Here is a 26,271-nt window from a genome sequence, read left to right as displayed (position 1 = left end):
AGTGTCTGTGTGAACTGTCACTCATATATTTTTTTCCCCTCCTTGATTTCAGATGCCCTTCAAGTGATTGGTGCCTGAAGATCACACACACAGAGATGGAGCAGACGGAGAACTGCTGCTGTCACTAACAGTCTCATCTGTCACCAGAGCGTCTTGTTAGCCTCTCTCTCTCTCTCCCTTGTCCCCAATTCCACCACCCCCAACCCCAAACCCATTCTCCACCCCACGACCCCCCCTCCCCTACCCTCCCCTGTGGACAGACTCTGTGTTTTTTTTCTGAGCCTGTTCCATGGACCAGACTGACCTGATAGTCCGCCCGACCCCGTCCTGGAATGGGCCCAAAGGCTCCACCTTCTCTCCCGACTGGAAAGACGCCTTGACCTTCCTGACGCCCGACGTCATCTTGCCTTCACCTCCACCTGACTGCCAGCACTCGACCTCGATGACCGACCTCCACCAACACCACCACCCCCTCCTCCGCCAGCCTCAGGTAGGAGGAGGAGGAGTGTTCATCACTGCAGTGCCACCCTCCACGCCTACTGAGGCCCCCGATGCGGGTCCAAACGGACTCACGGGTGCCAAGGTGGAGCCCAGTTACGGCACCGTGCAGAAGAACCACCGCCGAGGTCGCCCGGTCAGCGCTGTCGACCCGCACCGACGCTCTCAGTCGCTCTGCGCGGCGGCCGCAGCTGATGGTGGAGCTGGTGGTGGCGCCGGTGACCCCGTGACCTTGAGGCGCCGGTGCGAGAGCTACGCCATGGCGTACCCCAGCAGCAGCTCCGACGACAGCGGGAGTGACAGCGCCTCCACCAGGAAGGGAGGAGGAGGGGAACTGCTGCCGGACGCCGTGCCGCGACCCCGCGCGCGCAGCATCATCCTACGGAAGCTCAAGAGGAGGCCGGCCCCGCCGGAGCGCACCGTGTCGCTCGGGAAGCACGGGGGCGAGAGACGCTGCCAGAGCCTTTACATTCCCCGGGACCTGCACAGTACCCTACTGCCAGACCTCATCCCCATTGCCAAGCTCGAGGACGGGGACACTCCAGGGACTCCCCTCCCTACAGACGCCACCAAGACCACCGCCACAGCCACCGCAACAACCATCACTGCCACTGCCAAGGTGAAACCAACCGTGTCGTCGACCAGCTCCAGGCCTCTGAACGAGTTGAGGTCCAGTGAGCCGTGTAAGACCCTGCAGCCTCTCCAGCCCTGCTCTGCCGCTATCCCCGTGCCCCCGCCGGCGCCGGGTCCTCCCCCCTCCAGCGAAACCGCCAAAACTCCCAGCAGCTCGGACTCCCTGAACTCGCCCACCTCCTCCTGCCGCTCCTCCCCATCCCAGCTGCCCGCCACCTCGCCCTCGAAACCCACGGGCTCCACGTCTCCCTCCAGTGGCTACTCCAGTCAGTGCGACACCCCAACGGGGCCCGTGCGTACGGCCGCCATCTTCGGACCGTCCCCCATGGGCTGTCGGATGCGCCCCAAGCCGGCGGGTCAGAAGTCTCGCGCCAGCCGGGTCCGGTTGTCCTTGCAGCTTCCCGAGACGACGGCGACGGAGACGGTTCTGGACGAGCCCGGCGGCGCGGACCCGGATGGCAAACCCAGTCGGCGTTACTCCGACTCCTCAGCCACGGCTAAGCCCAAGCCCCAGCGGTGCCTGAGCATGCTGCTGCCCGTGGTCACCCAGGAGGACCTACAGAATGTGCGCCTGAAGTCCGTGTCTAGCGACGAAGGCGGACGCTTCGAGGTCTTCGCTGACGCCATTGCCGAGGAGGCGGAGAGAGACACCCCGACTCCGTCCATCGAGAGCCCCAAAAACAGGCCGCCGGTGGCGCCGAAACCTCCTGCGTCCGTCTGGCAGCCCATCATGGCGGGGCAGAGCATCCAGCCAGAGCAGCAGCCTCCGCCTCAGGTGTCTCCCTCTTGTGGCCCGGAGAAGAGGCGCGCTCCCATTCCCAAGCCCAAGAGGTCTTCCCTCTCACTGTCAGGTGGAAGTGTGGATCACAGCAGCACCCAGCCCAACCTCAACAGACCTGTCTCTTGCCATGTTCCTGACCCGACGGCACAGTCCAATTTCAACAGACCTGTCTCTTGCCATGTTCCCGATATGGCACAGCCCAATCTCAACAGATCTGTTTCGTGCCACGTTGCGGATATGCCACAGCCCCCGAGCAGACCTGTGTCTTACCACGTTCCGGATACTGCACAGCTCCCAAGCAGACCCGTGTCTTACCATGTCTCTGACACAGCACAGCTCCCAAGCCACACATTCCCGGCCCCAACCACAGACTCTCACCACTGCGATACGAGTGACGACAAGAAACGGGCCATGCCCCCTCCTCCCGTCGCCAGGAAGCCAGAGGTGCTCATACTGCCCAACGGCCATGGCGTGTGTAACAGGGACATGGGCATGATGCCTGCTGCTTACGTGCCAGCAAACGGCTACCCAGACCCGAGACTGGTGAACATTAACAACATGCCAATGCAACACCATTTCCCCATGGAGCACGGACATGGCAAATACAACACAACGGGTAAGGCGCTGTCAATTTGACACTTCTGATGGCACCAGGGCTTGACATTGACTCTTAATGCTCACCAGTTAATGTGCCTGAGGCTTTACAGCAGGGGTGGGGAACCTATGTCTCGAGGGCCTTTTGCGGCCCTTGAGGCCGTTTTATCCGGCCCCCGATATAATTTTAATGTTATTCAGCTTCACATGAAATATGACATATTTTGTAAAGGAATCTTAGAAAATGCATTTGCAATACGATTAAGTTATATTGAGGGAACCTAAAGAAGGTGGTGTTTGTTTAAAAGGTTGCTGCCTTAAATGTAGGCCTAAAGTGAAGGGGAAAATCCTGGTTTGTGTTCATAGTACGGCCCTCTGATGAGTTTGAAGTGGCCCTTCGAATGAGAAAGGTTTCCCAACCCTGCTTTACAGTCACTAGCCATTCAGCCTTTCTACTAGAAACACTTTTGATCACAGTTATCTTTTTTTTCTACCATGATAGCCCAAGTTTACGCTTGGAAGACATTTAACTGACATGAAACTAAATCAATCAGACAAATACAAACCAAGTGTATGATGCCCAAACAACATAACAGTTTATTGTGCGTCATGACCAAGAGTAGGCTACTACCTGCTAAACTGACAAGTGACACTGAATTCACTACTAGACACACACAAATTTTACCAGCATTTGGCTGGTTGACAGGTGTCAATGTCAAGCCCTGGATGGCAGATCTCTCTGTTCGGCAATGAAGGCTTTGATCATGAACTAATCACGTCACACTTGTTTTCTCAACTAGGGAGGAACTCATCAAGTGATAGACATCAGAGCAGAGCCCCACACCTGGGCATGATGCAACGCTATCCAGAGATGCAAGACGACGTGTTTGTCAACAAGACATCGTCTCGCACCACTGAGGACCTCTTCACCATCATCCACAGGTGCGTGTTAAGCTGGTCATCGCTATGTTCCCTGGGTCCTATGTTCCCAGCAACCGGGGAACTTAGGACCCTTTTTTCAAAAAAGGGTTCTATGTTCTCCGTTGCTTCCAAGTAGGTTGTTGTTCCACCTGTGAAAGGTTTAGGGATAGTTTTTGCATTACTGACAGCTTAAGTTTAGGGATGGTTTTGGGAAGAGTTAGATACAATGTGGGGAACATAGAACCCTTTTTTAGAAAAAGGGCCCTAAGTTCACCAGTCCCATACAAATACCAGGGAACATAGGACCCGAGGAATATAGGACCCGGGGAACATAGGTACGCTCCCGTTAAGCTAATGCGCGTTCACTCACTGAACCATGAGCCCCGACTTCTAAGCTTACACTTACAGAAGCTTCACTTGGGGACCCTTTTCTCCATTCTTGTAAAACATTGCTCACCACATGAAACTGAAAGTCAATTAATGGTGTGGGAAGAAATAAATCATCATAATTCACAATAACTGTTAATAAAACTTGCACAAAGAAACAGAAACACTTGGCTAGTCATATTCTGAAAATGTCCTACCCTGAAATTTGTCCTATTACCTGCCATTTAATAAGTTTAATGAATTAAGTAATTTAACTCACTACCAGTGATGTACAGGAACAGACCCCCAAAGTAATGTGGAAAAAATCATTTATCATTGCACCACTTAAAAATGTGTAATAATCATCAAGTTCACGTCTCTTTACGATTCCTCTGATCCCATTAAACCAAGAAATAAAATGCTAACCAACACACAGCTGATTCTAAATCACCATTACATTGCCAATCCAATTCATTTTCCCATTGACCCTCACGGACTGAATAATAAAATAAAATAAAATAAAATAAAATAAAATAAAATAAAATAAAATAAAATGCTAACTAACACACAGCTGATTCTAAATAACCATTACAATGCCAAACTAATTCTTTTCCCATTGACCCTCACAGATTGAACTAACACATAAACTATGTTCTAACAAAATATTTCTTCTAAATCCTAATATAAGGGTATAAGTACAAGCACACGTCAGGGTGGTGCAACGACAGCTAAATGCCACTATTGTATGGATTATATGTTTTTAGTGGATTATCTAAGAAACATATTTATTGCAGTACATTCATTAATTACTTACTTACTTTGGCCCATCGCTCCCAATGGAGCATAGGCCATCAATGACTCCTCTCCATGCAGCACGGTTTTGGGCTGTCCTTTCCGCCTCTCCCCAGCTGGTTCCCAACCTTTTCAGCTCCGCCTCAGAGTCCCGCTTTAACATCTGGGCAGCCGTGGACTAGTGGTTAGAGAGTTGGTCTTTCAATCTAGAGGTTGCCGGTTCGAATCCCCCATGACCTCTCCCTACATCTCCGTCCATGGTTGAAGTGCCCTTGAGCAAGGCACTTAACCCCATATTGCTCCAGGGACTGTAACCAACACCCTGAAAAATAATAGCTGTAAGTCGCTTTGAACAAATGAAAGCATCAGCAAAGTGAAATGTAATGTAATATTTACTATTTACAAAAAACGTCATTGACCCCTAAACTTTTTACACACCACTCCATACAGGTCGAAGAGGAAGTTGTTGGGCCGTAAGGACTCGTTTGAGGGCCGTCCGAGTGACCTGGGCATGCAGACGCTGGGGGGCGCCCCCCGCCAGAGCTCCCAGAACGACAGCTTCATGGCCCTACTCCGGAGGACCCGCAGCGCCAAGGCCGCCCCGGCCACACACCGCATCTCTGCCGCAGAGCTGCTGAGGAGCTCCAAGCCCAACGCCGCCGGACAGGCCTCAGCAATGAGACCATGAGGGGAACCCGGCCGTGACGGCTGCAGCTGCTATGACTATACGGAGAGTCAGGCAGGGGATCAAGAGAGAGATTCAGGCGGCGTAGAGAGAGTAGAGTCTGCACACTACAGCTCCGATTGTAAGGTTTATTCAAGATATAGTAACAACGTTTTGACCCATCAGGGTCTTCATCGGGCATGTCACATGACACATGCTTGATGAAAACCTGATCAGAGCTGCAGTGTGCTGACTTCTACTCTCTCTAATGTCAGATACACTGTTGTCCTGCACCTGGCCTCAGTGATGTGGGAGGTGCATACTTTTACTCTTGTGAAGAGATTCAGGGGGGCGCACAGAGGACTATGACAAATGGATGGTGCAGAACAAGAACTGTTTACTTTCAGGGGGCCAAGAATTGTATTGGGCTTGCAGCCCACAAATGGACCTAGGTGTGCTACTAAGGGTAGTTTTGGAGGGTGAGGCTGTACTCTAAAAGAGGACAATTAGTAGGGGTTTGGGCTTAGAACTCTTTTCTTCCCGGGGAAACCATTTTTTAGGGGACGGCCCTACTGTAAGTGTACCCAGAGGCACTAAGGTGGGAGAGGATAATTCAAGGGGCCCACAGCTAAGCAGGGGCCATAAAAGACCAAGATAAGGGTTGCGGTGGGGTGGGGGACCCAAAATTATTTTCTTTTAGGGGGCCTGCAATTGCTTATGTGGACCACACTCTTCTTGTGTACCGTAAGCCCAGCTTTATATAAAGTGTGCTGATCAGAGTTTGCCCGGTAAACCACCCCCTCCTCCTTGCATTTCATTTTGCACACAGGATCTGGGTGTGGTTCACTTGACCTGGTATTCACAGGTAGAATCTATACTTGCTAATCTATGCCAATCAACAAAAAGAGGGAGTATGTGGGGTGATGACATTTGCTGTGTCTCGGATGGCACACTTGTGCACTTAGGGCACTATATAGTATTTCAGTGCGTAACCAATACGCCATATGCACTGAAACATAGTACCTGAAGTGCACAAGTGCGCCATCTAAGACACGGCAACAGACTGTGTGCTACTTTGCAATGCTAGCATGAAGAAAGTCTCATGGCTAGGCTAATTTCATATGTCACAACACTACCTTAGCGATTTGGTTAAGACAGGGCCAGTCATTTGAAACCTCAGCAGTGTCTACTCTTTCAGAAAAAAAATAACAGCAAAGGTCCTCTGTATGAACTGAATTGAGGTGCAAGGGGTTGGTTTACAAGGCTAGATCAGACCTACATTGTATGAGTAAAAAGATAAATACCACTGTGCACTTTTCCTGTGAGTAAATATAATTACATGTTGCCCACCCAAACCCTCATTCCATTGATCTAACATTCAACCTGTAATTGCATGTATTTATATGGAAATGCACCTACAGTATGAAGCCCATTTGGTAGTTCAGTAATATGTACATAGAATGTTCAATGACACTTGATATGAAATATCACTTAATATAAAGTGGGGCCATTTTTTGTATCATTATTTAATTTCAGCCTTGTTTGTTTTTGTTGGGTACTTTCTAATGGTTTTAACTTTGTGAATTAACAACAAAGAGTATGTGTCATGATGATGTTGCACATTTCCAAATGTATGACCAATGCCATAAAAAAAAACATAACACAACACAACTTCAAGGCCATAACGATGCCATAGTAACACCACTTTAGTGTTTTGGGTCACATTTTACTTGACGCCAGTGTCATAGGCATGTCATTACAGTGTCATAACAGTGTCATGGCACACTTATGCATGTGTCATAAACAGTATGTCCATGTCATAATAACTTTATGACTGTTGGCCTTAAGTGAAATTCGGTTATGGCAAAGGGTTGTCTTTGCCATAACCGAATGTCCAACAGTCATAAAATGCTTATGACACTGACATAATGTTCATGACTGTGTCATGACACTATTATGACACTGTAATGACATGCATATGACACCGGCGTCAAGTATAGTGTTACCGTGTTTTGTTGTTGTGGTTGCTGTTGTCGTGTGCCTTGCCTCAAGATTTTGCTCATGTGTATTTGCCAAGGATCTTTGCTTCAGAGTCTACGGCATGTATATAGCTTCTACGGTACCTACTACTGCACTGTGGCTCAGTAAATCGATTCACCAAGGGGAGAGATATAGTAACACTTTACATTAACGAGCCATTGCATCATCTTCATGCATCCTCATGATCTACAGTAATGTGTCTCTCTTGATGTAATAAAGACACAGCCTAGGCTTCCAAAGGGAGGCGGTAGATGTCTGGGGCGCAACCACCAATCAAATTACAACCCTCTTTTCAGTGATTCTAGACCCACGTCTCCATGGACTGTGATGGACTTTCAGCGGATGATAGGCCTTCAGCGTGGTGGTTTTCAGGGCAGTGTTAGAATGTAACAACACCAGATTTTCTTTTTGAGTAGACAGAGGCGTGTGAGGTGAGATTTAAGTTACAGGAGGAGTTATGGCCATATCAACAATATCGATACAACCATAATTTGTTTTGTTCATCACTGCTGATATTCATGGTTAACTAGCCAATCATAAGAAAAGAAACTATTGCAAAAAAAGAAATCATGTTTTACATTTAAAGACTTTGGATGTCGTGAGTTTTCTTCTTGAACAAGCCATACTTTTATCAAATTCACTGAAATGATGTATGATCACCTGATTATTGGAGTGTTCAATAATCTATAGTTATGCACTCAAATTTATATGATGTATGTTGATGGAATATTAATGTAAAGGGTTGCCAGCTATGTCTTTCCTCAGCCATTGCCACCATCAGTGTTGCCAGATTGGGCGGTTACCCGCCCAACTGGGCTGCTTGGGATAGCCGTCTGCGGGTGAAATCGGGAAAATAGAAACCAATGCAATTTGTTGAAATTGGGTGGAATTTAGCGGCTCCTAGCGGTTTTTGAGCACCTTTTGGGCGGGATTTGATCAGACACATCTGGCAACACTGGCCACCATATGTCAGCACGCACCCAAGCGAAGTTGATGGGCGGGGCATGATGATGCAACGATAGAGTAAACTGTACTTGCCTGAATCCTATCTCTGTACATGACAATCAAAACAGAGCTTTTAGAATATGTGATAATGGAACTGAGTGGTTGTGGGACGGATGTGCAAACAATGTGGATAGAGACATTCTTTAAAAGAGCTATCTTTGACAAAAAAATATATATATGCTGTTTGCTGTTTGAGTTGAAATTCAGTGCTCTGCTCAAATTAATAAAAAGAACTTTATTCAACCATTCATCCTGACTTGGATCAGTTCATGAAAATATCATAATACCGGTATTCTAATGCTGCAGAAACCTAGCCATCTTTCCCTTTTTATTATTCAACCAATTTGAGTTTCAAATGTTGTTCAATCCTAAGAGGTTCCCATAAATGTCACTGCAAGATACGACTTTTCACCTTTGTGCTGTAGGCAATGGTGAAATGGTGAATAGCTTGAGTGGTGAAGTCCTTGTGAAATCAACATAGTTGCCTGCTGGGACTGTCAATGATCACTTTAGCCAAGGATAGATAACTGCACGGGCCTACTGGGCCCAGGCCTAGGGGCCCAAGAGTTAAGGGCCCCCTGAAGGCCAAGCCTCTATTTCCTTTTCATATTGCGCTAAAAAACGTAACAACTCTATTTTCAAATTTTCTCATTGGCCATTCCACCGAACCCCCAACAACAACATAGGGTCTCTAACATCTGGCCTGAAACCCTGAATCTTGTTAAAGACTAGAAACACCCATGGAGGGTTTTTTTTGTTGTTGTCTGGCCAAGGGGCCCATGGAGTCATAATCAGTCCCTGACAGTAGCATACAGAAAAAAACTGCATGCTCTGCCTTTTGTTTTTCTAGAAGCTAGCACATGCTAACATATGTTTCCATGCTAACATAATAATAATGGCAATTCCAATTCCAAAAAGTTAAACCCTGTCTGTTTTTTCAGGACTATTTTTTCAAGCCATTGTGTTAGCACGAAAAAAACAAATGTTCACTCCCAAATTACCATCACGGTCATGTCACCTACCCTTCATGTCCAAGGAGAAGAAAGTGGCCAGTGAGGTCATAGGTCGCCATTTCCCGTGCAGTTCCTGCTGATTTGAATTTAGATCTTTCTATCCTTCAATGCCTATCGAATATTCCTTGAGGGTTGCAGCAGCTCATCTCATGCTGCTTAGGTTTGACTGACATTTACAGCAGCCTAGATGTTCAAATTCCTCTCACATTCGATGGAGTTGAAGCAACTCTTGGTCATTTGAACAACCACCTGTCACCAGTAAGGATAGCCTTCTAAAGTTTTCAGATATCAAGCCAAAAGTAAATACAAAGGTCAGAGGTAAGCAGTTCTAATGTAAGGTAGGCCACAGCTAGGCTATTACTGCATATTACCAGTCATCTGCTCTTGCAATATATTGCGCATGTGTTTCATTTGGACATGTTAAATACATAGATAGCCTACAGTACATGTTAAATACAGACTTGCACCAGAACATTGGCAACACTGCTATAAAACAAAGACCGTTCTTGATTTTAATTTTACCTATTTATTTTTACAAAGCACATGGAAGCGGAAAGGCCCTGTAGGCCTACTCTTACAACTTGAATATCCCCCTGAACATTATTATTTCACATACTACATTTTGTATATCATACATATGCATTATTCACACACTAATTATAAAGGGTCATTAGGAATAATGGAATTCGTCTGTTTAAATATTAATGTGTTGCTTTGTACACATTTGCATTGTCTTTAGGACATGCAAACCTACGTAGTCCATAGGCGTAGCCAGGAGTGGGCCTGGGTGGTCCTGGGCCCGCCCACTTGACATCCAAGCCCACCCCATTCACACTTGACAGTCAACTGTTGCCTCATTGAACTATAATTAATGGCATAGCACTGAGCGATAATTAATCATTTTGTCAAAAGTCTGGTTCATCTTCTGTGATTTCTTTGATTTCAATTTCAAAGTATCATTTTTGAGCACGATATTATAATATCTACCTACACGCTATCGGGTTGGGCCCGTCCATTTTTTTCTGGGCCCACCTGTTTCATTATTTCTGCCTACGCCCCTGCGAGTAGTCATTATGCTTATAAGTAGCAGTAGGAGTACAGTAGACGTAGTAGTTGTAACAACCATAGGAGTGACTACCACTACAAAATCCTTCATTGCCTTTACAGCTAAAATGTCTGATTAACAAAACACTTCAACATCAATGCAGCATGAATTCAATTTAAATCCCGGCAGCAAATGTAACTTGGGTGTCATCCATGAGAAATGTCTTTAATGTAGCCTACAGAGCAGAGGTGGCCAATGCACCAATATTTTTGCTTCAATTGGCCCCCTCACTCCACACTGATGAATATCACAATCCTCCCTTGCCCACTCTCAAGTTCTTGGCCCCCTTTAATTTCCTGTCTTGCCCCCCTTAGTGGCATCCAACTGCATTGGCGGGTCCCTTTCCGGTAATGTGCAGTAGGCCTAATGGAGGAGGACTTAAAGATGGACAGGCAGTGAGCCTAAGGGATTATAATTATAATCTGTGTGTGTCATCTGCAGCACTGTTATATACACCTGATACAGAGTGTGACTTTGAGAGGATTATATGCGTAGCAACATGTAGAACAAAAACTGGGGTTTACCGATGCGGTACCTCAAGTTTTTGTCCTAAATTTCCAGTTACAAATTCGTTTTAATGTCTTTGGAGTTAGTAGGTCTTATTAGACAGCAGTATGTGTGGATGGTTGACTGGAATCAGACAAGGTCCTGTGTAATTCTGGCTGAGTAAAGGATCTACTCTGGAATGCTAATTGCACCTAGCATGGTAAGTGAATCATTTGCTGCAGCTATATTTAATATATATTGTATATATATATTAAACTTTTTACGATTTCTCTCAAGCTATTGGACAAGTTTACTAAGAAGTAATACACATTAGGAGCAGTATGCTATATGTGCAATAAAGTGAGGTAAATCTCTACTTTCATGTGAGGCCTAAATGGGTAGGCCTAAGGCTATACTGATATCACCCCCTTTCAAATGATCCTTTCACACATGTAAACATTTGTATAAAGTTGAAAAAAAGATAATCTAATGAATTCATGTTGTGAAAATTCCTCAGAGAATTATCTAGTTTTGGTTGTTTTTACAGACATGCTACACTAGCAGGCTATCCATTGCTAGTATAACACAAGAGGACATTAGCATCAATTCTGACACTCCTGCAAAGAAAATCCTGAGTCCTTTTGCTGTGAACACTATATCGTATACTTGAATTATACTGGTCATATCTATTAAATGTATATCTTTCCTTGATATGAGCATGTAGCCTAAGAGGGCAAAGAAAATAATTTAAAATTTATTTTTTTGTGTCCTTTCCTTAGCCTATGGCTGAAGTTATTCTGATTGTAGTGATCTATTCAGTAGGCCTACTGTACTTTACAAGCACACCATATGTACTAGTAGGCCTATGTACTTGTATTTACAGAAAGATTCATTGTGTAGCCTCTTTGTGCAGATGGGATCACCGGCAGGCCTATTCTCTTTTTGCTGAAAATACGCTGCATCATAACAACATTGCCATGACATTACTCAGAGCCTTAAATTACAGATTAAAGCCATTTTTGGCTCATAGGCTCTATGGGGTTAAAGGTTATTGAATTCAGTTGCTTTATACAGTACATGATGGCTGACACATAAAGTAGCCTACTTATTTTGGTTCACACAAATCACATAATCTTTGTGATATTTGCATAATAAACAATGAGGCTAGTATTTATAGACAAAAAGCATTGTTTCCAATCCTCATGTTTCTTATCCTCACCCCCTCTCACCTCTCACAGTCTCCACAGTGTCTTGTGCCTGAGAGCGAAGCAGAGCATCTTGAGGACGACCACTAGGCGACAAGGTGCAACCTCTCCCCTTGCCATGCAAGGACAACTCTCCCTGCTACTCTCGCTAACGCACGCATGCCCACCACTCTTGGCCCATCAACATGGCCCATCCTCCTCATCCTCATCCTCATCCTCATCCTCGCCCACTGCAGGCCTCAGGGAGCTGCCCAGGGTTCCCTTCCCCCCGTGTGGCATCTGGCTGCTGTGTTTCCTGTTGGCCACCCTGTGCCTCCCCTGTACGGCCCCTGTGCCGGAGGTCTTCCGAGTCGGGGTGCTGGGCCCATGGGCGTGTGACCCCATCTTCGCCAAGGCCCACCCACGGGCAGCCGCCCAGATCGCCGTCCAGCAGATCAACGAGGACCCCAACTTGTCGCTGGGCACCAAGTTCGACTACGTCATCCTGGAGGAAGACTGCAAGACCTCAACGGCGCTGAACCGGTTCCTGGGGCTCTACACACACGCCGCTGCCCTTCTAGGGCCCATCAACCCGGGCTATTGTGACACGGCCTCCCTGCTCTCCAAGACCTGGAACAAGGCCATGTTCTCCTGGGGGTGCGTCAACCACGAGCTGGACAACAACAAGCGACACCCGACATTCGCTCGCACCGTGCCGTCGCCGATCCGGGTGCTGGTGGCCCTGGTGCGGAACTTTCGGTGGGCCAACATCGCGATTATCGCGTCGGCTGATGATGTCTGGACAGATACGGCCAATAAAGTGGCTGATGCGTTGAGGAACTATGGATTCCCTGTCAGGATGGTGCTCTACACTGGCAACAAACCCAGCACTATCCGCCACATGCTGGCAAAAATCAGGAAAATGCCTGAAATCCGCAGTAAGTTTTCTGTAGCCTAGTAAACTTTTGAAATTATTTTTTGCCTGCGAGTGGGTCTAGCCTCGGACAATGCCCCAGGCCCCAGAACTGGCTGGCCAATCACAATACAGAGATTTTTTGTATTGGTTTTGAATCTTTGGATGCAAAGCGGACAGGGTTTTGAGGGAGTGACGACAATGCGTTGGCCAATTAGGCACAGGCACAGTTTGAAGAACAACAGATTGTTCCCATCAACAATCTTCATTCATCGGGGCCTGACTAAATTACACATTTAATCTCACATGTAGTCTGGTTTATCAGGCTAAGTTGTCTGTGTTGTTTAAAGGTAGCTGTGCACACATAGTCTTTCTCACAAAGACTGAAACGTAAGTAAGATGAACAAACATGTTCTGACAATTTTGTGTATTTTTGTGGTATTTTCAATATCATCCTGCCGGATGACCCAACTGCAGCTCTGTATATGTCAGTGTTTTAGCTACAGAGAAGGAAACATGCTTACACTCTTTCATCCAGGATCTCACCTCAAATGAGTCGCTTCATATGGCTCTTATGGGAGAGGATATCCATCTTTCCCCTTTGATCTTATTTTCCTCTGACATCTCGCCGTAGAGACATGCCATGGCTTTTAGGGCTTCTAAGTGTTTGCAGACACTTGGCAAAATAGCACAGTAGATGAGCCTCCAGAATGCTTCAAAAGACGTGCTGTGAGTAAAGAGCAGTTCACCAGCTTCTCAATTTTAAATTCTGACCTTGCCACTCCTGACAGCTGGTACTTAGAAAAAGCATGTTACATCACAACTACTTCAGACCTCGACTGTACATGTACATCTGATACAGGTCCAACTCTTTTCACTTTTCCCCTGCTCTAAAAATCCTCTTGCCTTTCAGAGCAGGAATAGTAAATCCCTTAATTAGCACAGCGCTAGATAATTCACACGGTTTTTAAACTCGTGGCCCGTGCAAAATTCAAAATTCATCTCGGCAAGTCCTTACGTAACCTGCACCATTGGCTCTTCCATGTGAAGTCTGGGAAGTTGTACAGATATCTGGATTTGGGAGGTCAGTAAAACTTCACTTCACAGACTCTAACTGTGCTTTTGATATTCTCTGTTTTTCTTTTCTTTCTTGCTTGCTTGCTTTCTTTTCTTTTCTTTTCTTTTCTTTTCTTTTCTTTTCTTTTCTTTTCTTTTCTTTTCTTTCTTTCTTTCTTTCTTTCTTTCTTTCTTTCTTTCTTTCTTTCTTTCTTTCTTTCATTCCTTTGGTCTGTCTTTCTTCTGGCCTTTCTTTCCTTCTTTCTTCTCATTCTTTCATCCTTTCTCTCCACTCTTTTCATTCTCTCACTCATCATATACATCGTCTCAGTGGTGGTCCTCTGCATGCACTCCGTTCTGATTGGTGGAGAGGTTCAGAGGCTGGTGTTGGAGACTGCCATGGATATGCATCTGATGGAGGGCTCACTGGTCTTCATACCGTACGACACCCTCCTCTACAGCCTGCCCTATCGGGGGGTCACGTACCCGCCCCTGCACAAGAACAGCAAGCTGCGCCGAGCCTACGACGCAGTGCTCACCGTAACCATGGAGTCCGGGGCTGAGAACTCCTTCCATCGGGCGTTCCAGGAAGCCATGCGGACCAATCAGCTGCCTTGGAACACCCAGCCTCTCCAGGTGTCTAGTGCACTGCTGTGCAAACATTAGAGCTCAGTAGAGCGCACATGGTGTAGCAGTGTGTGTGTGTGTGTGTGTGTGTGTGTTTGTTTGTACTGCACCAATCTACCTACATGAGGCCACCGCTATTGGAGCACACCAACAAGGTGGGGCCTTCGCTCCATGTGGGGTCCAAATCCTGGACCGTGTGCGTGTGTATGTGTGTGCATGTATTTGTTCGCACATGCAACACATGCCCTTCTCTCTGTGTGCACATGCATGTGTGGGTGTTAATGTATGCAAAAACATGCTGGCCTATGTATAGAATTGCTATAGGACTGTGAGAGGATGCATGTTCCACCAACTTTGACATACAGGCCATGTACAGTACAGTAGATCCTTAGATTAATGGCCGTAAGGCTGTATGGGAAATCTATCCATGAGAAATGTATGTGGCTCTCGCTTCCAACTTCAACAATCAACATTTCAGAAGCTTGCACACAGGCACCCTCATAGTATTTGTCTTCATACTTTTCCATGGCTGAAATGAGACCACAAACCGGCCCGGGTATATTAGGCATAGACCAGCCTGGCTGTCACCCCCACCCCCACCCCCACACTAAAATTATGATGGGATGCGTCCACTGTATAGCAAGGATGCACTGATGGGTCAACCCATCTAAACTGCGGGGCCGGTCAATAAAAAAAAAAAAAAAATAGCCCCTGATGACTGTCGTCCCACCAGGAAAATTCCCTGTATGCCAGATTGCCATTCCAGTCCTGTACTTCTCCTACTGTATGCAACAACACAGGTCTCTCCGGGGTTTATCCAGTGCACACAGGGCACAACATTTCTTTGTACATCTCCCCTCATGCATCCACCCAGGTAGCTCCTCTGTAGTCTTTCATGTCAGCACTCTCATGGCATCTCACAATATTTTCTCATACATCTCTCATGCAATCACCCAAGTAAGGCCATCTCACAATATCTTCTCATACATCTCTCCCTATGCAATCACCCAGGTAGCTCCTCTGTATTCTTTTGCGTCAACACTCTCATGGCATCTTACAATATTTTCTCTGTACATCTCTCCTTACGCAATCACCCAGGTATCTCCTCTGTTCGGCACCATCTACAGCTCCATCCTGTTTATGGCGAGCGCCATGCAGAACGTGCGTGACTCCAAAGCATGGCTCACGGGCGCATCCCTGGCGCGCCACAGCAAGAATGTCCACTTCCACGGCTTCACCCACGCCAACCACACCACCCCCGTCCCCGGGAACTTCAGGCGTCGCATCATGGACTACGTGGTCCTCGACACGGATGGCGTGTCATGGGAGCTGACCCCCACCCACCAGGTGAACCAACAGTGGCATGTTTTAAAAAGAAAAAAAGAAACAGCTTTATTTTCATTTGCCTACTGTAGAACATTGCAGCCAGTTAAAAAAGCATGTTGCCCTGCTGCCTTAAGTTTTTAAATTAACTCAACTTGAGAAAGCCTCAAATTGAGTTAAGCCTCAATTTGAATTAACTTACAAACTTAAGGCAGCAGGGCAACTTACCTTTTTACGTTTAACTGGCTTACAATGTTTAGCAGTATATAGTTAGGGTTATTTGGTACGTTTACATGACGGTCTTAATTACGAATTAATAATTCCAAATTAATTCACCTTTGTCTAAGGCCCGCCCTAAAATGCTATTTGACCAATCACAACGCAGCAAAGGAACAAGGTCGGACAGACCTCGGACAGTTTGACAGCGCTCTGTTGAACTCAATGCAGAATCGTATGTTTTCAAGTCGGTTTTAGCAAGATATTACTGTCATATAGGGTTGCCAACTGTCCCTTGAAATACGGAATCGTCCCGTATTTAGAGATAAAAGTAGGGGTTCCGTATTGAACTGAAATGGGACACGGGACGTTAAAATGTGTTAAAATGCCAGACCCCCAGACCCCCGCCACAATTAAATGTCCCGTATTTTTTTCATTGACAGTTGACAACCCTACTCTCATTTTATTATTAAAATATGATTGGAAATTGTGCCTGGGGTATTCGTGACAAATGTGTAAGTTTCCCCGCTAGGTAATCGCTTTCTCCTTTCCCTAGAACTGGCCTAATGCTACTAGCAGCTGGATAGTCTGCCTTGAAGGGTCTCGGCATCTTCACACTCGACTAGAAAGCACACGGATCAAAAACATAATTTGTGTGCTCCAATCATACCACCAGATCATTCGTGTCACTTTTCAGTAAGGTTGTAAGCAAACCACGTACCTGTTTCAGAGTAGGATTTTGGATTTCTGACCTAATTAATGAAGAAACACCGCTAGCAATGTTAACTATCGGTCACGTCAGGATTGTTTTGACTGGCAGCTGATGGATGTCATTTTGTTAGGCTACTGAAGATATAAATGCCAAACGTTTATGTTAGCCTACACATGGGCTGGATCTCAAATGGCGCACTTTTGCACTTCGGGCACTATGTTTCAGTGCGTAACTAATACGGCATACGCACTGAAACCTGAACACTAAAGTGCACAAGTGCGCCATTTGAGATTCAGCCATTGATGTGGTAGCTTTGAAGATGACTACAGCCATCACATTGTGTGATTTCATTTTAGTCTAGCAAGTTTGAGTCAGGGCTCGAAGATATTAGCTTACCATGGTGCTGGTTACAATGCCTATCGATACGCAGGTGAGAATGAGAGCCCATAGTTTTAACAGCTTAACAGCTGTGGTGCATGACAGTTCAGGAAATAAATGCTTGCATTCACAATACTATGAATGGAGTTTTTTTTCATTTATTACGAGTGAATAACTGCTGCGATTTGCAGTCACTGCATAAATGACGTTGATATCTCAGCATTGAAAGTTTATCTGTCCGACCTAGCAGTAAATGTAACTAAAGAGGGCGGGGCTTAGCCAAAGGCAACTTGTTCTTTCAAATTTACTTTGATCTTTCATTTAATTCCAAATTAAGAAGTGTTTATATGACATTTTCAAAGTGGAATTAAGCTTTATTCAGAATTAAAATTAGTTAATTTGTAATGAAATGTCTCATGTAAACGTATTTCATTTATGGATATAGAGTAGAGTATCCAAGGGAGTAGGCCTAGGCTACACGTAAAAATGTTAAACACTTCCAACTTGGTCCCTGATGGAGAAGGACAAGACATACACTGTAAAACATTGCAAGTCAGTTAAACTTAAAAAAGTAAGTTGCCCTGCTGCCTTTAGTTTGTACATTAACTCAACTTGAAAATCAAATTCTCAAGTTGAGTTTACTTACAAACTTAAAGCAGTAGGGCAACTTACTTTTTTAAGCTTGACTGACTTGACTTGACTTGCAATGTTTTACTGTGTAGAGCCACATGCAACAAATATCACATGTCAAGGACATCCCTAAGTCACATAGGCCTTCGTGATTGCCTACTTTATGCCACAAAAGTCCTGACTTTTTGTGTAGGACTATTCCATGAAAAAATCCTGTGTGGAAGAAAGAGTTATGTGCCTTGCCCTTTACTGATGGTACTTTGCAAGGGTTTTGTTTCGTGAGTGTGTTGATAATACTACACACTAATACAGACATCCCATGGTCCAAAACCTGATTTCAGGGAGATTTTTAATCCTAATTTTGCTGACTAAACCAATCAGCGTGCTGCTCTCTGTCAAGCAGTCGACCTGAGTGAAAGCTCGTTCTGAACAGAGCACTTGCTTTGAACAGACATGCGTGCATATAGGTTCCATAGACACACATCCTCTCCTTCTCTCTGTCTCTCTCTCCCTCTTGTAGCCTACCTGCACAATCTAATCGAAGTATTTCACACATGACGCACAAGTTATCATCTTGCTTGCACGCCCTCACTCACATTGTTAAAAAAATCAGGGATATTTTATCTGAATCGAGGGCTGTAGGGAGCAACTACCAACAGTGTTGCCAGATGTACGATAATTATCGTATTTGTGCCATCATTTTGTTCATTTTGTCCTCTGTACCATCAAAAAAACATGATGTACGATAATTTCAGAGTTGTCATTCAGCTCATTTAGATGCCTTGAAACAACCATTTGGGTCTTAATGTCTTCCCAAAAAGCGCCATAAAACGATAATTTTGAGGTTTTGGTACGATAATTCAGCATTTTGCCATACAAATACAGTACTATTGCTATTGCTTTTGCTACTGCTACTGCTATTGCTATTGCTATTGCTATTGCTATTGCTATTGCTATTGCTATTGCTATGCTATGCTATATCAGGTGGAACTGGAGGTGGAGATGGTGAGGGCAGTGGGGCGGCCCATCCACTACCCCGCGGGGGTGCAGCCCAGGGCGGACAACAGCTGCTGGTTCACCAAAGGTGCCCCGCTCTGCACCAGGGGTGAGTGAACCACTAGGATGGGACACACAGGGCCAGTTGTCCAGGTGCCAGGCAGAGGGGGTTGAGTCCAGAATTGGGTCTCCTTTTCAGATGAATTTGTCTTGGGCCTGGTCAAAGCTATCATCAGCAGCCATGGTCCTAGGCTCAGTCAGAGGGTGGGCCCAAATTTGGGTCTGCATTGCATTTGATTTATTGGGTGGGCAGAGGGGCTTTTCAGTTGACTTTTGTCCTGGGCCTGGTCAAAGCTATCAGCAGCCATTGTCCTGGGCCCAGGCAGAGTGTGGGCCCTGAATTGGGTCCTCATTATATTTTGTGTTTTTGGGTGGGGGGGCCTTTCAAATGCCTTTGTTCTGGACCTGATCAAAGCTGTCAGCGGCCACTTGGTGAGCCACTCGGAAGCTGTGAGGTGGAGTGGAATAAATGCATGAAGGAAAGTGGGGTAGCCTGAAGGGGAATATTTAAGGATGTTTGTATAACCGACTGAATTTTAAAGAAGCCTTAAATTAGTACGCACAAGGGAAATCTGTTTTTTTACCCTCTTTTTTTGCCTCCGCACTACCAAAGTCCCCCTCGATACCTAGGGCCCCCACACCACCCAGGCCCACGCTACCTAGCCCCCACAATCGACAAACTGTAAGGGTATATTAATTAATTAGTCTTTCTGCAGTTGAGTCATCTAACTTCCTCTTTTTCACAATTTTGTACAGAAGGTAACAGGAGCCATTATATAGCAAGGATTGAACGTACACTTCTCGATGGCGGTGGGTTGGTGAGATGTAATTTTTTTCATGTACCACTTAGTTTAAATTGTAAAAACCCCAAAAATAAATGCAGAACATTAGAATAATAGTTTTGAAGCAAAACTAATCTATTATTTTGTGATAATTAAGTTAATGTTTGAGAATATTAGCTTCAAGAAGTGCAGTGCATGATGGGTACGCAATCTAGGCCAACAGACAACCTACCCAGCTCTGAGCCTACGTTCTTAGCTCCTCCCCTCACTCGTGAAATTTAGATGCTATCCAAACAATTTGCCATGTATGTAACAACAGAAATATTATCATTGCTGCATTGGCCATGCATTGCATTTCTGACTAAGGGCGTACCCATCATGCACTGCACTTCTTGGAGCTAAGTTTCTCAAACATTAACTTATTTATCACAAAGGAATAGCTTAGTTTCACTTCCAAACTATTACTCATCGTTATATTCTGCATTTATTGTAGGGTTTTTACAATTAAAACTAATTGGTGTATGAAAAAATGACATCTCACCACCCACCGTCATTGAGAAGTTTACGTCCAATCCTTGCTATATAATGCTTCCAATTACCCTCTGATATCTTGAGTAGAACAAGTGAGGTCAATGTACCCGATGAGACCAATGTAGGTTCAGCAACATTCTTACACTTTGCCTCCCGGGGGCGGAGTGTGGGTAGAGTGGGGTCCCTTGGTAGTGTGGGGGCCCTAGGTAGTGTGGGGGCCCTAGGCCATCTGAGCTGAGCAATGCATCACTTTAGAATAGGGACCCTTATTCCACATCTGTTTTCACACTGTTCAGGGTTTGTTCACACAATGTACCAGGAGCTTATACACATTGTATTCTGGCCCTTACTGCTTACTCATAAATAGAAATCTAGGTCTACTAGGTCCTTACTAAGGTTATGTTGGTAATAAATCCCTAATTGGGCATAAACAAGACATTTGTGAATACATGCTTAACAACTGTCTTATTTTGCTTAGTACATGCCTTACAAGTTACTTACACAGGCATTAATATTGTATGTATTAGTGCTAATAGATGTATCCCTAAAATAAAGTGTTACCATAATTATTTGACATCAAATAATGTGTGTCACAATTATTAGCACCCCTGTTGTTAATATTTTGTACAACCCCCTTTTGCCAACAAAACAGCACCTAATCTTCTCCTATAATGTTTCACAAGATGGGAAAAGACAGAAAGAGGGATCTTCAGCCATTCCTCTTTGCAGAATATCTCTAAATCATCCAGAGACCTGGGTCCTCTCCTCTGTACTCTCCTCTTCAGCTCACCCCACAGGTTCTCAATGGGGTTGAGGTCTGGGGACTGAGATGGCCATGGGAGGAGCTTGATTTTGTGTCTGGTTAACCATTTCTGTGTAGATTTGGCCATATGTTTAGGGTCATTGTCTTGCTGAAAGACCCAGTGACGACCCATCTTCAGCTTTTTGGCAGAGGGCAACAGATTTTGATTTAAAATGTCCTGGTATTTCAAAGCATTCATGATGCCATGCACCCTAACAAGCTTCCCAGGGCCTTTGGAAGCGAAACAGCCCCACAGCATCACTGACCCACCCCCATACTTCACAGTGGGTATGAGGTGCTTTTCAGCATGCGCATCTTTCGTGGCACGCCAGACCCACTTAGAGTGTTTGTTGCCAAAAAACTCAATCTTGGTCTCATCTGACCAAAGCACACGGTCCCAGTTGAAGCCCCAATACCGCTGGGCGAACTCCAGACGTTTGCGTTTATGATTGTGGGTCAGGAAAGGTTTTCTCCGTGCATGCCTCCCAAACAGCTTGTTGGCGTGTAGACAGTGCCTGATGGTTGATTTGGAGACTTTGTGACCCCAGGATGCTACCATTTGTTGTAATTCTGTAACAGTGAGCTTTGGAGATATTTTGATTTCTCTTACCATCCTCCTCGCTGTGCGTGGTGGCAAAATAAACTTGGGTCCTCGTCCAGGCTTGTTTACCACTGTTCCAGTTGTTTTGAACTTCTTAATTATTCCTCTCACAGTAGATATGGGCAGCTGCAGTTGAGTGGCAATCTTCTTGTAGCCTCTGCCTGACCTGTGAAGGTCGACGCACATCTGCCTCACTTGTATGCTGTGTTCCTTTGTCTTTCCCATGTTTAAGAGTGGATAAGAGAAATGGCCTCGGTGTCACGTCATATTTATACCCCAGGGAAACAGGAAGTGATGAATTACTAATTAAATGTTCCTACATACTCTGGTAAACTGTGTAAACTACTGTAGAAATGACAGATATGCTTCAATTATATTTATTTCCTGGGAATTGTTAAGGGTGCCAATAATTGTGGAACAGGTGATTTAATGAAAAATAATTATTTTTTAGTCAGGGATTTTTTTTATTTTCCTACAATTCATTTGAGTTGAAGGCTACATTTTCCTAAAATTTTCAGTGTGACAGTATTCTTCTGCAATAAACACTGAATTTATTTTAAGGCTTTTAACACATCTCAACCAGGGGTGCCAATAATTATGGAGGGCACTGTATGTACCGTAGCCACACACTATGTGTAGGCATAAAAATAAAGGCGAGGTGACAGTGGCTCACAGACACAGTTGGTTTAATTTTAGCCAAAAAGATGGAAAAAGATTCAAACGGAAAGAAAGAAAAATCGCCACAGGATCGCTCTGAATGATTCACTTTGAAGTGCCACTTTAAGTGTGTGCACTTGAAATAGCTTGGTACGTTTGTAGATGGAGCCTTGTGTAGGAGGATGTACTGTACGTACAAGGAGGAGAACTCTTTCACACTCCCTTTGCGTGTCTTGATTTTCTGTGATCTTGTGTGTATGTGTATGTGACAAATAAAATTCATTGTATCCTTGTTTTGTACAGGTGTGGATCCATTTTTGCTGTTGAAAAGTTTCATGTACACTGTGCTGTCCATCCTACTGTCTGTGGCGGTCTTTTACTTCATAAGGTATGTGTATGTGAAGTGTGGTTCTTTTACTTCATAAGGCATGTGTATGTGAAGAAGTGTGGTTCTTTTACTTCTTAAGGCATATGTATGTAATGAAGTGTGGTTCTTTTACTTCTTAAGGCATGTGTATGTGAAGAAGTGTGGTTCTTTTACTTCTTAAGGCATGTGTATGTGTAGTGGCATACAGTAAGTGGCGTTTACGGCATAGCTGCCCTACAAAGCAAAAAGGCAGTAACTGCATCGTTGTTGAAAATGAGTTACTATGACTTCAATGTCATATATATCAAAGTCTGAAGTTAAATAAAATAATTGATCTGCAAAAAAGGTGATAATATAAAGTAACAAAACAGTCACATGTCAATAATCTCCCCAAAACTGCTTAGACTGGATTGCAGTATCATTTTAAAGTCATTTTACTCAGTTTGAAGCGCTGCGCAGTTACTGCCTTTTTGCTTTGTAGGGCAGATAAGGTATGTGTGTAGTGTGGTTCTTTTACGGCATAAGGTATGTGTGTAGTGTGGTTCTTTTACGGCATAAGGTATGTGTGTAGTGTGGTTCTTTTACTGCATAAGGTATGTGTGTATGGGGTTCTGACCCATGGCCTATGGATGTGCTTATTTGTTTATTTGTTTATGTACTGTATTTTAATATTTGTTTTACCTGTCCAGGGACTGCAGATGGAAATTAGCTATATAGCTATAATCTGGCACAAGCCATCTTTTTACTTCTGTAAACAATGTCTATCGTGCATGGTCCCTGCTGAACTAAACTAAATAAACTAAACTAAACTAAACTAAACTAAGTGTCCCTGAGCAAGGCACCTAACCCCACCTTGCTCCAGGCACTGTAACCAATACCCTATAAATAATTGTAAGTCACTTTGGATAAAAGTATCAGTAATGTAATGTAATGTAATGTAATGTGTAGTGCTGTTGTTTAGCGCAGCACTATGGCTCTCTGTAATGTCATAGCAATGTTATTATGATATAGTTAAGCATTTTCAGCAAGTGAATAGGGTCGCCGGCGACCCCAGCTGCAGTAAGAGGCTACGGTATGTGTGTGTGTGTAGTGCTGTTCTGGAGAGCTTGAGTTGCTGCAGTTGCTGATCCTACTGGATTAAACTCCACCGCTCCCCAGATTAATTATATCAAAGGGATACATAGCCTGTCGATTACCTTGCCTGTGTGACGATCATGCCTGATAACTCGGCTGTCAGATATTAACAGATGCATTTTTTCTGTAGGTTATTTTCAAACATTGGCAGTATGAATCGTATTATTTGTGATATTTACAGCGAGGAGCAGGCTTCATTCTTATTTACATTATGAGGGTGCTGTCTCATATGCTGGTTCAAATGCTTCTAGGGTTTTAAAAAAAAAGAATCACCATGCTTACAGTGCATCAAGAAGCACCAAGAAGCACCATGCATATAGTGTTTTTTATTGCAACGATGCATGTGCTGAAATGCATCTGTGCAAGTGCTTCTGTGCAATAAAAAAAACACTCATTTTTTGAAAAATGTTATCATTTGTGAGCCGTGGAATGAGAAAGAAGCTGAGTAGCCATTATAAAGTCATCACTGTTTACTGAGCGGTGACAGTCTGCACTTATTGTACTGTACCCAAAGGTGTAATCATGAGGTGTGGAGTCTTTTCTTGTCTGTGTCACTGACATTTTATGTAATAATAATTATAATAATAATAATAAAAAAGAGGTTGCTTTTGGTTATGCAATTCGTATGGGCGTTAGACCTTAACAAAGCAAAAATCACTCCGCTCGTAAGTCATAAGAACAGAGAAAAGCAGAGTGGTCAACTCATTACAGCTTACCTAGTGGCCATCATCCACACTTACACAATGGTAGAATTATGGGATATTGGCAGTGTCATCACTAAAATTATCATCTTTGCCATTGGCATTTCAAACCTAACAATTATATCTGCCAATCAGGCCACAAATGAATCGCTAAACATTTTTGGAAGTTAATAGATTATAGATTTTGTGCCAACACATTGACAAGAGTTTATTTTTTACAGTAACTAAAGGCATACAGTATATTTTGTAGTGTTTATTCAGCTCTTAGGGTGTAGGGACAACACTATGCCTATGTTCAATTCTACCCTCTAAGTGTTGAATAGACGCTGAATAATTTATTGTAGAGATGTTTGTCTCTATGGGCATTTTCAGATATAGTCCCCTTTAACCCATTTTTGCCTGAGGCTGCATGTTGTTTGACCTTTGGCGCCTGGAGCGACATATACGCTGCATTCAGGCTCATGAGATTTGAGCTTTTTTTTTTTTTTTTTTTTTACAAATAGACTATGTTAGAGCTGAATGATGCTTGCATTCTAATGCAAGATGAATGTCTTAGCTTTTAAATGGAACTTATTTCATGTTTTTATTTGCTTTGGAGGCTGAGATATTCAGGTTTTAATAAGCAAGGGTACCTTTTACCAAAAAGGGCTTAGGCATTCACAGGCGTTTTTTGCAGGTGCCTTAAGACAAAATGGGTTAAGTGAACAAGTAAGTGGACCAGAAGTGAACCAACAGAAAAACAACTCAGTTCTGTTTGCCCACACATTGTGAGTGCATTACAAGTAGGACCAGTTGCTCTTTCGTGTTCTGCTCGGCTTTTATGGAGTGTCAGTCCTCTTTTTTGACCAGACCCAGTCCTCTACAACTCTGCTTAAATTATTACACCTAGTCACAGGGGAGGATTGTCAGATCTTTTTAGCAAATCGTACTGAGACCATGTCAACAAAAGGTGTCAGTACGGTTCACTTCCGACTCGAGGGGTCAAAATGCTGAGTCACAGGTCTGAATTTGCTTAAATGGCTGAAAGGGACCATGTGTGAAAATGCCCTAAGTGTGCTCTAATAGCTGATGTCCTCTCTCGCAGGCGGCGCATCAACAAGATTCGTCTCCTGAGGGGTCCCAACAAAATCCTCCTCACCCTCGCTGACGTCACCTTCATCAACCCGTCACTTAGCAACAAGGTTCGGTAGTTCTGACACACGACCCGCTTGCTCGTAAATGTCCAGCAAGGTCACCCGTTGTTGTGCTCTTGAAAGCCCGCTCTTGTAGAAGAAAATCAGTCAGCAGACTCAAGAACTGCCGTGGTGGGGATTGGGGAATGAGTTGTTATGTGGCATTCAGACATAAATCACAGTAAAAGCAACAACAGAGTATTGCATTCGAAGCTGGAATAAAAAACCCAACCTTTTTGTAGTCTGTAGAGACTTGTGGCATGATATTGTGCCGTCCATTTCACCAGTCAGTGAGATAATGAACCTTATTCTTTTTATCAGCAGGTGAATAAAAACATTGACCACAAGGTCATTATCTTTGAATCCTTTGAGCTGCTATGTATAGGAAAAACATGCACGTTTACTGTACGTCCATTTGTTTGGCAAAGAAACACTGGCCTACATTTACTGACAGTTAGACAGCAATATCCAGGAAAACTACAAACGTGGAAAATTGAAACCATAGCCTACATTTTTAATTGACTCATTTAT

The 26,271-nt window shown here is 44.4% G+C and overlaps 2 protein-coding genes across 2 annotated transcripts in view; both read left to right on the top strand.

Moving 5' to 3' along the window:
* Positions 1–246: 246 nt before the first annotated feature.
* On the top strand, positions 247–6,992 carry si:ch73-362m14.2 (NHS-like protein 2). The gene is made up of 3 exons (XM_063203244.1): positions 247–2,528; positions 3,307–3,448; positions 5,036–6,992. Exons 1-3 carry the CDS (start codon positions 290–292, stop codon positions 5,271–5,273), a joined length of 2,619 nt encoding a protein of 872 aa, XP_063059314.1. The 5' UTR covers positions 247–289; the 3' UTR covers positions 5,274–6,992.
* A 3,946-nt stretch (positions 6,993–10,938) lies between these two features.
* Positions 10,939–26,271, top strand: part of LOC134451807 (retinal guanylyl cyclase 2-like) — a 37,443-nt gene continuing 22,110 nt past the window's right edge. Inside the window, exons 1-8 of the mRNA XM_063202206.1 lie at positions 10,939–10,943; positions 12,137–12,201; positions 12,340–13,020; positions 14,383–14,687; positions 15,777–16,025; positions 18,922–19,042; positions 22,670–22,754; positions 25,653–25,749. Of these exons, the coding sequence (XP_063058276.1) occupies positions 10,939–10,943; positions 12,137–12,201; positions 12,340–13,020; positions 14,383–14,687; positions 15,777–16,025; positions 18,922–19,042; positions 22,670–22,754; positions 25,653–25,749 (1,608 nt within the window). The remainder of the gene's footprint in view (positions 10,944–12,136; positions 12,202–12,339; positions 13,021–14,382; positions 14,688–15,776; positions 16,026–18,921; positions 19,043–22,669; positions 22,755–25,652; positions 25,750–26,271) is intronic.

This window comes from Engraulis encrasicolus, chromosome 7 (assembly GCF_034702125.1).
Source record: "Engraulis encrasicolus isolate BLACKSEA-1 chromosome 7, IST_EnEncr_1.0, whole genome shotgun sequence".
Lineage (NCBI taxonomy): Eukaryota > Metazoa > Chordata > Actinopteri > Clupeiformes > Engraulidae > Engraulis > Engraulis encrasicolus.
The sequence above is the reverse complement of the archived record's forward strand: the minus strand, read 5'-3'. Positions and strand labels throughout refer to the sequence as shown.